The following is a 14609-nucleotide window of genomic DNA, read 5'->3' on the forward strand; positions in this document are numbered from 1 at the left end:
ACAGCCCATACCATAACCCCACCGTCATTCTGTTCATAACATTGACATCAGCAACCCGCTCGTCAACACGACGTACTGGCAAATTATCTAAAACAACATTTTAGATAATTCAAGCATTCCAATTGCACACTCCCTCAAAACTTTTATTGGTGCACCTGTGCAGTGATCATGCTGTTTTTTAAAAACCTTTATTTAACTAGGCAAGTCAGTTAAAAACAAATTCTTATTTACAATGACGGCCTAGGAACAGTGTGTTAACTGCCTTATTCAGGGGCAGAACGACAGATGTTTTACCTTGTCAGCTCGGGGATTCGATCCAGCAACCTTTCAGTTACTGGCCCAATGCTCTAACCTCTAACCTCCTTGATATGTCACACCTGTCAGGTGGATGGATTGTCTTGGCAAAAGAGAAATTCTCACTAACAGGGACGTAAACAAATTTGTTGCCAAAATTTGAGAGAAATAAACTTTTTGTACGTATGGCAAATTTCTGGGATCTTTTATTTCAGCTCATGAAACATGGGACCAACACTTTACATGTTGCGTTTAGATTTTTGTTTAGTATATATAACATACATTTTTCTATACTGATCCAATCTGTTAGTAGTTGGACTGATTGCACCCATTACTGAGATGGTTCAATTCTACTTGCTAACATTCAATCATTGGAAAATAAAATGGATGACCTATGATTAAGATTATCCTACCAACAGGACATTAAGAACTGTATTATCCTCTGTTTCACCGAGTCGAACGACGACACAGACAATATAGAGCTTGGGGGATTTCAATGCACCAGCAGAACAGAGAAGCTACGTCTGGTAAGACGAGGGGTGGGGGTGTGAGTCTTTTTGTCAGTAACAGCTGGTGCGCAATGTCTAATATTAAAGAAGTCTTGAGGTATTGCTCGCCTGAGGTAGAGTACCTTATGAAAAGCTGTAGACCACACTATCTACCAAGAGAGTTCTCATCTATATTATTCATAGCCATCTATTTACCACCACAGACCGATGCTGGCACTAAGAGCGCACTCAACCAACTCTATCAGGACATAAGCGAACAAGAAAATGCTCACCCAGAAGCGGCACTCCTAATGGCCGGGGACTTTAATGCAGGTAAACTTAAATCAGTTTTACCACATTTTTACCAGCATGTGCAACCAGAGGGGAAAAAAACTCTAGACCACCTTTACTACACACACAGAAATGCATACAAAGCTCTCCCTCGCCCCCATTTGGCAAAACCGACCATAATTCTATCCTCCTGATTCCTGCTTACAAGCAAAAACTAAAGCAGGAAGTACCAGTGACTCGCTAATTACGGAAGTGGTCAGATGGCGCGGATGCTACACTACAGGACTGTTTTGCTAGGACAGACTGGAATATGTTCCGGGATTCATCCAATGGCATTCAGGAGTATGCTACCTCAGTCATTGGCTTCATCAATAAGTGCATCGACAACGTCATCCCCACAGTGACCGTACGTACATATCCCAACCAGAAGCCATGGATCCGCACAGGCAACATCCACATCGAGCTAAAGGCTAGAGCTGCCGCTTTCAAGTAGCAGGACACCTTAAATAAAACAAGCATTTACGAATTCAACATTTTACTCTATGTTCCAATTTATTTCAGAAAACACAAGTGCATATTCCACATTACAAATTAATTAGTTCCACTTCATTTGTTCCACACATTTGCTCCATCTTCATCGAGTTCCATCGATGTAAAACACATTAAATCAGAACAACATATTGGCCACTATGAACAAACAGTATGTCTTACAAATGAATACACATTACTGTAAACCATTCAGGTTTCTGCTGTGTGGATTCATTGTATTCCAGCCAATGATTGGTAATGAAGGTTTCTGCTGTGTGGATTTGATTGTATTCCAGCCAATGATTGGTAATGAAGGTTTCTGCTGTGTGGATTTGATTGTATTTTAGCCAATGATTGGTAATAAAGGTTTATGTGTGATGTGCATGCTACTGTGCCACTGTGTCATGAGCCCATGACTGCCTGCTCTAGATACACACCAGATTGACAAAGAATGCAGATTTTTGCACTAGTGAAAGAATGCTTATAATGAATGTTGTCAATATTCATACTTAAAAGTTTCCACTTACTTAGCTGGTCCCTTAACAGGGCATCAGTTTGAGAGTTTATCCCCATCGATTGGTAGAGTGAGTTGTCTAGTTCACACACACAAATCACACACACATGCATATTGACGCCACACACACACACACACACTCCACATACGCTGCTGCTACTCTGTCTAATATCTATTGCGATTACCTAGTAATTTTTACCCTTACCTACATGTACATATTAACTCAATCACCTCAACTACCTCATACCTCTGCACATTGACTCGGTATCAGTACTCCTTGAATATAGCCTCGTTATTGTTATATGGCAATTTTCTATTTTAATTAGCAAATTTTCTTACTTTTTAACTATGCATTGTTGGGAAAGGGCTCGTAAGTAAGCATTTGACGGTAAAGTCTACACCTGTTGTATTCGGCATATGTGAAAATATTTAATTTGATTTGATTTGTTTTTGTCTCCCAGCGTGTCACCATGAGTCTAAGCAGTGATGTCTCAGACCAAACTGTCTCAGACAGATTTACATAGAAATAAGTTGCATTTGCAAAGTATTTCAAGAAAATGGAAAACAAATATCAAGCAAGTATTTTTATATTCCACAAGTATTATCAGATTAACTGTTTTGTACAGATAATTATCAGACTCAAGTTACAAATGCTGGTAAACACTCAAATACATTTGGTTTACATTTTTTCACAAAAGTAGTGCAGTGGGCCTTTAGAAGTCCTGTATTAGTGGACCAATAATATCCTGTATTCTTCCTTGGCTAAACCAACTAGGCTCGTAAAGTTTGTTATTAAGGCACATGAAAGTTCACATGTTCCATAAGGAATTTCTATATTGTAATTAAAAATGTTCAAATGCCTCTCCTGTGAAGCACCCCCACCCCTAAACTACTTCTATGGTCTCAGACAGAGGGAAGGAATGTGCTCTTCAGAAGAAAAAAACTATCCACCTCTTGAAAAATGTTAATTTAGGAACATAATGCACATTGCCACCAGAGGTCAGTAACCACACCACTGCTTGCTCTACATGCTTCAACCTCAGCCACATGGACTGTTGGAGAGGTATCTAAATTCTTGGCATTCTTGTCAGCCTTGTCAGCCTTGTCAGCCTTGCAACTTCTATCTGTTGCCCTGGTATTCACGGCCAGAGGGGGGAGATGCTGTGGCTCTGATTGACACATTCCCCCTGTTGAAAGGACGAATGCATTTTGTTTGCACGTTCTAACAATTAAGACGTGTTTAGCCATACAATAGGGGACTTGTACAATGAGGTACAGAGAGGAAAACACAACTGATAGCCATGGCTGTTTTGTATTGTATTTATAAGACCTAGGGAGAATGGAATAAAGTGGATTGGAAGGTCCTGTCTGTTTCTGTCCTCGGTCTGTGGTGAAGCTCAGCATGTATCTGCTGCTGGTCTTTGTGGCCCGCAGCCTGGCACAGAGGGGGCTTCCTAGACATGGCTCCTGCTTCTCAAACCCTAGCCAGGGATCACCTTCTTGGGAGCCCTGCTTTGTAGTTGTCATCCATGACCCTCCAACCCGACACCTCTCCACCTGGTGTGGATCCAAGACATTCCAACCCCCCACCCCCCACCCCACCCCACCAACTCTGCAAGTCACATTATGCTGACTTGCAAAGTGATGTTAATTCCTATTGGAGTCAGGATTTCCAACAAGGCAACATTTTTATCATCCGCAACTTGCATTCAGAATGACTGCCAGAGTAGGGAAGATTGAATACTGAGACTACCTCATTCATCTTAACTGGAACAACCATGTCAGTAACAGATGCTATAAGTCTAAATAAATACTAACGGATTGGATTAGTTTAGAAATATGTATGCTATTTATCTTTGTGTAGCATAACATTTATCAACCAATCAATGTACATGCAAAAACACAGATATTAAAACAAACAATTCTGAAAATCACCCTGGAACAGAGCATGCTGTATGTAAAACCCTTCTGGCCTACCAAAGAACCCTTCTTGCCTTCTAAAGAATCATTCTTGCCTTCCAAAGAATCATTCTTGCCTTCTAAAGAATCATTCTTGCCTTCTAAAGAACCCTTTCTCCCTTCCAAAGAATCATCAAAGAACCCTTTCTTCCAAAAACGGTTCTTAGGGTGTTAAAGGTTCTAGGTATAACCCTTTGCCTTACAAAGAACCCTTTTGGAACCCTTTTTTCTAAGAGTGCAGATTGGCAATAACAACCCCAATTATGATCAGCCCAGCGTCCCTGTCTTGAGGGGAATATACAGCAATAGGGTTGCCACTCTGCTCCACAACTCACAACATGGGTCTTAGTGGATGCTTTGACCATAAGATTTATGACAACAGATCAGTAACGACTGCTGGACTTCCTGAAATAAGTATAAGGATCATCAATATTCCTCCTGCGTTCTGTAATTATGCAGACAGAAATACTTTATATTCCCAAATTAACGAGATGCAAATTAATTATGACAGCTGCCATGCGCTGCCCCTCCCCCTAGCATTTTTGCGTCAATTTGACAACTCCAAAACACAAATTGTCCATTTAAATGTCTAAGCTATACTTAAATCAAGCGTGTTTTGTAACTCAAACCTCGTCTCCTATTTCTAGATAAATCCAACCCACTTCATTAGGTTTGAACACAGTCTGTGGGCGAGCAGGTGAGCAGGTCTGTGGAGAGATCCAGAGACTGATAAGCAGAATGCAAGACTCTAGGAGGAACACTCTGTTCCCTTTCATGTGCAAATCTGTCCTGTTTGATCTAGCACCTTTCTCTCTCTCTCTCTCTCTCTCTCTCTCTCTTTCTCTCTCTCAGAATGTCTAGCTGACGGCCCTCCACGCAGGAGTGTGATGATTTGTAACTATGCAGCACAAATATGGCCATCGGAGTCTGATGTTTCTGCTTGGCTCTGCCTGAGGACTTGTCCTTCACCAGCCCCACCCAACCTCAACACAACATAACAATTCTTAATGACTATTATAACAGTTGTTTACGGGGGAGGGGGGGGGGGATATTTAACTCAGCCAGAAGAACCAATGTGGTGAGCTGAAATAGGATTCATTATTGCCCTTGTTCTCCTGGCAAGCAGATCATGCGATAACATGTGACAAGATTATAAGTGAGAGATGCCTCTTAATGTGGCACGTTCAATGTCTGCAATCCACTTTGACTTTAATTAAAAGGTACTGAGTGTAGGCAACACCAAAGTACATTCCTCAACTGTCTTCTTAGCTAAATTACTCCTCTGGAACGTTTAAATGGCCGGGCCCCATTTGAATTAAAACACTGATGGCACAATCCGTAAATTCAATTTCTGCTACACCTGCTACGGCACACCATTAACAGGTTGTAGCGTAGAGGCTATTACTTCAGCATGATTCATTACACCTCCACCGCTAGTCCGTCAATGAATGCATGCAACGCACGGGTGTCTTCTTCTGGTTTTGCAGATCTCAGACAAGGAACTCCAGATGCTTTTACTGCACCATGTTCTTTACGTGTGTGTGTCATGAATGACATCCATAAAAAGGACACTCCACTTCCTGTTGAGAGGTGGTCTGTCCTGTTGGGTGCATAGCCCTCTGGATCTGGACATAAGCATGCAAGTAAATCTTGGCCAATCTGATGCCTCCGTCAAATAAACAAACTGCTGTAGGTCTGCAGAAACGGGAGATCAGGCGGAGGGCAGAGCCGAGTGACAGAAAGCTCAGGCACGCCAGGGGAAGTGAAGAGGAATGCACGGAGAAAACTCAAAGATCATATTTCAGGAACCTGGAGAATAAGCGTCTAAGAAGCGGCCCTGAAATGGAACTAAGGTCAAATTAAATCTGCAAAGGGTTAGAGGTCGCAGAGAGTGGCATAGGATGCCACTTCATTAACTTTTCATTTAATTTTTTACTCTAACATTGCAACGGTGCCTCAAATGGAATTAAACAATGTTTAGGCCCTCACCGTCTGTGTCAAAATACCCTCAAAATCATGTCTTTCAAACTGCAGGAGTAGTTATGTATTTGGGGAAACAAAATGGCCGCCAACAGGAAATCAGACAACCCCCCCCACAAAAGGCTGTGAAGCCAGAGGTTCCCATCAATAACATAGGGCAGAGCTGGATGTAATATTGTTGTTTTAGTGGAGACTCTGGCCTCAGGGGATTCCTGCTATTAGAGAGGGGATTTGGGGAGATATGTTTTGGGATGTTTGCAGAATAATGGCTTGAAAGAATTGCATATTACAGAGAATAACATAGTAACCAATGGAACCAGTTTAATCTATACTACATATAAATCAAATTGTGCAATGTGTAGCATGGCCAATTCTGTTGATGCATGTAATTCCATTATTTTCCTAAACTGAGAAATTGTACATTTTGTATTCTAAAATAGTATGATGACATGCGTTTGTGCTAGGAGTCATTTAAAATAATACCAACTTTAGACACATGTAAACGTGGCAGTATTCAGCCAATATATGATGATGTTTTCAGCACATACCATCTCACCAAGATGAGTTCATCATCAGGTGAGGACAACCTGACGGTTGTATGAGACAATCCATCTCTAGGCTATAACCCCTATGACAACAAAGAGCTTTTGTCAATATGGCAGAAAGCATCAAACTCAACTGGCTCCTGAGACTCAGCACTCATAAAACCAATTCAATGAAATCTGCTATTTATTTCAATAATTTAAGAACAATTACAAAAACAATCTTCACAACAAATATATACTGAACAAAAATATAAATGCAACATGCAACAATTTCAAGGATTTTACTGAGTTACAACTAATTCCAATAAATTCATTATGCCATAATCTATTGGCGGGAACTGAAACACGATGTCGTACACGTCAATCCAGAGCATCCCAAACATGCTCAATGGGTGACATGTCTGGTTAGTATGCAGGCCGTGGAAGAACTAGGACAATTTCAGCTTCCAGGAATTGTGTACAGATCCTTGCGACATTGGGGCCGTGCATTATAATGCTGAAACGTGAGGTGATGGCAGTGGATGAATGGCACGACAATGGGCCTCAGGATCTCATCACGGTATCTCTGTGCATTCAAATTGCCATCGATAAAATGCAATTGTGTTCGTTGTCTGTAGCTTATGTTTGCCCATACCATAACTCCACCGCTACAATGGGGCACTCTGTTCCCAATTTTGACATCAGCAAACCGCTCGCCCACACAACGCCATGCACGTGGTCTGCGGATGTGAGGCCGCCTGGACATACTGCAAAATTCTCTAAAACGACGTTGGAGGCGGCTTATGGTATTGAATTGAACATTACATTCTCTGCCAAAGGTTCTGGTGGACATTCCTGCAATCAGCATGCAATTGCACTCTCCCTCATAACTGGAGACATCTGTAGCATTGTGTTGTGTGACAAACCTTCACATTTTAGAGTGGCCTTTTATTGTCCCTAGCACAAAATGCCATTTAATCAGCTTCTTGATATGCCACACTTGTCAGGTGGATGGATTATCTTGGCAAATAAGAGAACATTTCTGGGATCTTTTATTTCAGCTCATGAAACATGGGACCAACACTTTACATGTTGTGTTTATATTTGTGTTCAGAGTATTACAAAGCATTTGTACCTTTTAGTCACAATTAAAAACATCCAATTATGAAAAATATTCCCCTTACTCAAATATATTTATTTGTTGATACAACAGTAGAGTGATTAAGTTGTTAGTCGGTATCCAGTGTGTGGGAAATAACGCGAGTGGGGTATGGGCTATTTTTTCACCTGTGCACATTTTGCCCTGGCCTCTATAGTGGACTATTCAATTTGATAAATGAGCATGTCATCCATATACATCTGAAAGTGAGTAGCAGGACACATAGACAGCAGATAATAAATCAACAATGAGGGGAGCACCGAGACCACCAGTGACACGTAACAGACCCCCCCTGAGCCTTTAAAACGTAACAGGAACAACCAAGTCCATGGTCATGCCATTACCTATAGCACTCCGGGTTAGATGGCAATGGTGAAGGAGAATGAAAATTGATCATTTTGATGTTCAGGAGGACTACTTTGTACTCGACAGAAAATAGCCATAACCACTACTACAATATAGTATGTAGTAGTACTATGTAGTATAGTAGTTGCCTAAACAGTCGCTGTTGCAAACCTGTGGAAGGTTAGTTTGGCTCCATGTGGCTCTAGCATGCTCTAATTACTGCAGGATCAAAGGACAGAAGAAGGTCTTCATCCTCATTAATGGATTCAAACAACATTTGCAACAGACAGCAATATGACCATCCCCAGACATCTTCACACCATCAGCTGGTGGCCTGCGCTTTAATGAAGATGAACATTACTACTCTAATGCGTTTGGATATTTTGGGGAGGAATTCACGAAAAGCTCGAAACAATCAAGAACCAAAAGGTCAGGGCTTCATATTCCCGAGAAGGAAAATGCGTTAATTTTCATGCATTATTTCTCTCCCTTTGCGAGGGAAAGCAGACGATATATCATGTTGCCTGTATGTAACCTCTCTGAGCTTCCTTCGTGATACTGTGGCTTTGTATCCTAAACCCCGCCCTACAAAAACACAACATAGTTCCTCATTCTGTATTCTCATCCACAGTGCTTCTTAGTCGGTTCCACCTGATAAGAAATGTACAATGTGGCTATGTGTCCTCGCTATTTCAACAATTTGTTGATGACAAATGCATGCAATAGTTCTTCAGTAGTACTTTCAGACTGTACTCAGAGAGCAGCCTTGGGGCCATATCGGGTCGACCACCGCATTTCATGTTGTGACCTTGTGAACACATAAATGAGTTTCACTGACAACTATCGGATATGAGATGCTCCCTTCCCTTGCAGTTCCCATGAATAATGTGTGAAGATATGATTGTGATTTAAACCCTTATAAGCGGAGAATCATGGACCTTGTTGTTGACTTGGCACAGTTGGCAGATGTTTGTTGGTGTGCAACTGTGATAGATTGGTTTAAGTAAATGTGCATTGTGATCATGTCAGGCTTCGTTTTTGTGTTAATGAAGTTGCATTGCCTTGTCTGGATGCCATGAAAGGTAGTGTACCTTATATAATGTACCATCACTCCTTGAACCAATATGAGTGTGTCATTACAGTGAAGCACTTATTGATGTCACATGGCAATGTTTGTATTGCTGGTGCAAAGGTGAGAGTGCCTGTTCAACATTGGAGACGGATGTCTGGAGAGTAGGCCTATGGACTTCCAGTGCATCAGTGACTAAAACGTCCTTTTTGTATCTTCAAATACAAAATGTATTATCAAAATGAATCAAACTGTTCTCTTGACACTGTTCTGAATGAGATTGCATGAATAGCCAACTGGTCAGCATTTGCAGTGACCACTTTGGCTCCAGTCAGAATGTGCCCACAGCAGAGAACCCATCACCCGAAGCAAGTCCAACGCCCACGCAGAAACGCAGTTCATTTGCGCAGAGGCTGGTTGATATCCCACTGTTTCGCTGTTTGGTTCCAGGGTGAGGTCTCCCAACAACGAGAGAATTGACTGACGAAAAACCGAATTGAAGAAAATACTGAAGTAACCTTCAGTTCCTGCGCGACTAGTTCATCTTTCTATATTCATGGGAAAAGTGTGGCAACAACAGATGTACCCCCAGTACTCATATTACTACCCCCGATACCTGCAAGCGAAGGTACAGTAAAACAGTGCTCTATATACTTGAAAATGGGCGATTGACTCTACATCGTAAAATGATCAATGCGCGGTTAGATTCGACAGTTGATAAGAACATCTGCCTCGGTAGATTATTGTACTCTATTTTGTCTGTCAGATTTCTTGTTCGTTGGGGTTCTGTTTATTAAGTCATTTGAAACGCATAGGCCTATGTATTCAGGAAAATAGATTGAGATCACTTTATGACTTAAGCACCCTGGACAGCTTTAGTGCATCTCAACACCTGTAAAACTCTTCTGACAGATATTTCGGTTCACTATTGACGTGGATCATTTGGATTTACATTGGGGTGACTGTGGCTCTCCAGGGTTAGCTAATAGAAACGATGCACAATTTATAGGATTACTGTTATTCCTAAATCCCTTAAACACTGCCATGTATAATTAAGTGTTAGATCAAGATAGCATCTCCCAACCCAATTAATTTTATTGTGAATTGTTTATGTAGTTTTTGATATGCTATTTCGTATTGATGAATGATCATACGAGCGCAAGTCAGGTTTGATCGAATTCTTTACACCATCATTAATGAATTTTGTGTTGAAAATCAGAGGGCATATGGGGGTCAAATGACAGTCCTCAGTTGACCTACAGGCATCACCACTGATCATCAAGAGGCTCCTACAGAATACTTTGCCTCACTTAAGCTCCATACATGTTTAATCAGCTTGGCTGCCTATTAAAAGACAAGGTCCCAGAGCGGCAGCCCTATAGGCTGCTTAGTATGCAACAGTAAAATGAGGATATGTTTTCAAACAGAGATAGACATCTGAGTGTGTCGAGCCAATGAAAAAGACCTTAAACGGGATTTTGCAATGCCGTTGTGTTAGCTACACAGCCTATTATAGCTGTGTTATGAATGCATGGGCGATTTATTTTCCATTTTGATATCATTTGAAGAGCTTCCATACAACTAAGTGATACTAGCAAGAGCAGGTTTCTCTTTTATTTGACGATATAATTTGAAGAGAAAGTATTAGCTTATTCGCCAAAGTTAGTCAAAATGGCACTTGTATTCATTGGTGAAATTTAGTCATAAAATGCTGACTTTATAAAAGACACCCAACTCCATCTTCCTACTGATGAGCAAAATGCAAAATGTTTTCCCTTCAAATCTCACTATTCCATTGGCTAAAGAGTCATTCTTTGAATTCGATTTAAAAATAGGGTCATTCATGTGATTTACACATGGAAAGGGATGTGGCCCCTTTCAGTTTGTTTTATGACACACCATATATGTGTGGGGTGGCCTTAGTACAGAAGTGGCTTGTCCACTTCAAACAGGGCCTTGCTCATGGATTTGTGAATAGCTGACATGGTGGTTTACATTTTACTGTCCTGCTCTGTCCTGCTGGCCTCTCTGCTTGGATCCAAATGCAATGACCCTATTATGATCTTATTGAGGGGGCCTGGCACAGATTTTTCGTCTATTTTGGTGTGTATGTGATGTTGGGAGTCTTTAAAGGTTTAGTGATATTGTATGTTATTTGTTGTGATATTGATTTTGTATAGAAGAGCTGTATCATGTTCAGTAAGCGCCAAAATATTCCATTATTCATGATATGGGCTTTTGTTGTCGTCCATTTGTTGTTACGTTTTGAAATAGTCTCACAGGAATCGCATTGACAAAGCACAGAAATTCATAGCGTGTTTTAGCATGTTTGTCAAGCGACTGGATTTCTGTTTCGGCAGGAGACTAGCTACAGTACTTTGATAGAGTAATTCAAGTGGAGCAGAACAGACTGCTTCTAGTTTCAGAACAAAGTGCTTGGTACAAACTGGTGTCGGATATCTATGTGAGTGATCCAGTATTTCAGTGATCCACTAGACTAGGGGTTCACAGATTTACAACAGTTTGAAGAACAGACGGTCCTTACTGGTGAATAAGTGTTTACATTGAAGGAAATAATCTTTTACAAGCTTAAATAATGATTAAAATCCAATTAAATCACTAATTTGTATTCTTGTTTGTTGTCAACACAAGCCTATAGTAATCAATTGAAGGTAAGCACATTAACTGCCATCGGACATTACATGCAGAGACTGTGAACAATGGCATTACGCCGAGGCTGAAAAAGCCCTATACAATGTTTACAATAAAGTTTGGAGAGTTGCCTAGCAGCTGAATGTACACAGTTGAACAGCACAATGTCGCTGCTCTTTATGTTGGTGCAGGGCTGAAAGAGCAACCATTGTGCTCCTATGATTCTCATTCTTGGGGACTTTTGACATGAACAAAATGTGGGTTTACACGGTGCACAATAATACCCACCCTGCTGTTGAGGCTCTCTCTGCCAAGAGTCTCTTTCAGAAAAAATAGAGAAAAGATTGAAAAGCCTCATCAGAGTTAGAAAGATGTCAACGGTGACACATAGGCCATCAAGGTAATCATTTCTTATTCATTGCTTCTTGCGTGAAACAATTGAAATGAGCATGCAATGAAATAAAGCAACAGGGGCTGTTATATCAATTGTAATATAGCAGGAATATTTCAATCTATTTGTTTTCCTTCACTTTGCAAAGTCAATTATTACAGAGGCAGACTGTAGTCAGGGTTTTAGAATTTGGGATTTTCACTTCTCATCAAGGCCCTTGTCTTTTTTTCATGAGAACATATCTTATAAGAAAAACATAAACATCTCGTATCAGGCTATTGCATTGATAATCAATTTCCCCTTTCTTGAATTATTTATGAAACACCTCACTGGATCTGAGGCAGGGAATAGGAAAGGTAATTGAAAATGGGTGCATTCATGTCAATCATGTATTTATTTTCAAGCAATATGGATATGAATGATTTCAAATTAATATTAAAGAATGGATGTGGGTTATTCAATGTTTCCTATTTGCTTTCACAGTAAAACAATAATAATAATACAAATCTAATTTGTTGCCATATAGAGTAGTAAGAAATGAAAATATTTGTTTCCTACTTGGAATACATTGCATGCTCTACATTTAGTCAGTACACAAGATGAAACATTCTTCACATTTTTAGAAGCGCTCTTATATGAATGTGGCATTCAGTATGACATAAAAAAAACGTGAAAAGGGAATTTGCAACGTTCTATTACAACCCCTCTCAACTGACCACCAATAAAGCCAAAGCTCTCTCATTGACCAATGTGCTCTTGACAGCAAAACATCAGTTTTTGATATTCTATCCCTCAGTGCTGGTGCAGTAAGTCAAACTTAGATCACCTGCCACATGATCCCATCCCTGGTGCTGACATCACATGACCAGTGAGTGCTTCAGACAGATGGGCAGTACAGCATGTTTACCCTGTACTGTACTGTCCTGTCCAAGCTACTCTTCGTTTATCATTGCAAAACTGTCTGCAGACTTCTGTCAAAATCAAGATTGACACACATTTTCAGGATCAGGCATTTGGAAAGTTTGTCTAAAGCAAACGTTTGTAAGACCATCATTGTCACGAGTGTAGCATCCACTCTACAAGCTTTTATTGAATTGTCTGTGCAATTTGACACTCCTGATACCTTGCAGAGTCTCCTTTATAACTAATCTAATGTAATACCTTGATAATGTTTTGTGTGAGATTTTCCTGACTTATCATATTATTATTTTAATTTGGAAGTATGGAAAGACTTTCCATTAATCTACTCCCAATCCTGGATAATGACAACTTTAGGTTGAGCTGTTCTTACCCCACCACCATTCCACACACACACACACACACACACACACACACACACACACACACACACACACACACACACACACACACACACACACACACACACACACACACACACACACACACACTTTGTGGCTTACTTGCTTCCACCCTAACTCGCTGGGTGTCGTCGAAAATGATTCTGTTGCTGCCTCAGAGGGGCAGTCCCCTGAACTCAGCCCTTCCACCCAGGCAGGAAGGTAAACATACAGAGCTGTTTGTAAAGCCTTCCTGGTACTGCTGGGACTCTTTCCTCCACTTGAATTTCAGGGTGCCGTGGTATTGCTGGATCTCACTCTGAGCGAGCTAACGGAGAGGAAGGAAATGGATGGGAGATGTCAGCCTTTCAAAGAGGACAAACTCTTGTGTTAAACCGTATAGCTGCTGTTAGTTTCCAGACAAACTGATTCTTATAATTATATGGGCTGTGGGTGCCTGGTTCCTTGAATGATGAAGTAGCTGATTTCCTTACCAGCAATTCCCTGTTGCAGTCTTAAACCTACCGTTCTCATAAATGGCTAAAATGGGCATGTATAGTGGCATGGTGTGTATAGTTATCATCTATTAGGAAAGCTGCTAGATTCTTTGTAAAAGCCCTGATGTCTGTAGGGTTTGGTCTGACATAAAGCCAGAATTAAATTGATAATTTGTTAGCTCTGCTGATTCAGCAGAGACTGTATCATGTCAAAACAGCCTGCTTATGAACTGATTTGTGGCCGTGGGAAATTGGATATCACTGCAGGCCTTTCCGTGACTGTAGGTTCACACATAGGTGAGATATTTGTCATACGTCATGTATAACAGCAATTCTCAAGCACTAGAAGTGTTGCTTTAAGTCTGTAGAGGACCAAATCTTTAGTTTTTTCACATACACTACCATTCAAAAGTTTGGGGTCACTTAGAAATGTCCTTGTTTTTGAAAGAAAAGCACATTTTGGTCCATTAAAATAACATAAAATTGATTTGAAATACAGTGTAGACATTGTTAATGTTGTAAATGACTATTGTACCTGGAAACGGCTGATATTTAATGGAATATCTACATAGGCGTACAGAGGCCCATTATCAGCAACCATCACTCCTGTGTTCCAATGG

General features: G+C 40.6%; 1 protein-coding gene across 5 annotated transcripts in view; it reads left to right on the top strand.

Annotated features, from left to right (window-relative positions):
- The first annotated feature begins 9482 nt into the window (after positions 1 to 9482).
- Positions 9483 to 14609, top strand: part of LOC129821318 (RNA-binding motif, single-stranded-interacting protein 1-like) — a 48665-nt gene continuing 43538 nt past the window's right edge. For 2 of the 5 annotated variants that reach the window (XM_055878846.1, XM_055878850.1), the window contains exon 1: positions 9485 to 9779. In XM_055878846.1, the coding sequence (XP_055734821.1) occupies positions 9708 to 9779 (72 nt within the window). In that variant the 5' untranslated portion in view covers positions 9485 to 9707. Of the gene's footprint in view, positions 9780 to 14609 lie in introns of all 5 variants that reach the window. The other 3 variants (XM_055878847.1, XM_055878852.1, XM_055878848.1) reach the window with 2 other exon arrangements.

This window comes from Salvelinus fontinalis, chromosome 23, assembly GCF_029448725.1.
Source record: "Salvelinus fontinalis isolate EN_2023a chromosome 23, ASM2944872v1, whole genome shotgun sequence".
In the NCBI taxonomy this organism is placed as follows: domain Eukaryota; kingdom Metazoa; phylum Chordata; class Actinopteri; order Salmoniformes; family Salmonidae; genus Salvelinus; species Salvelinus fontinalis.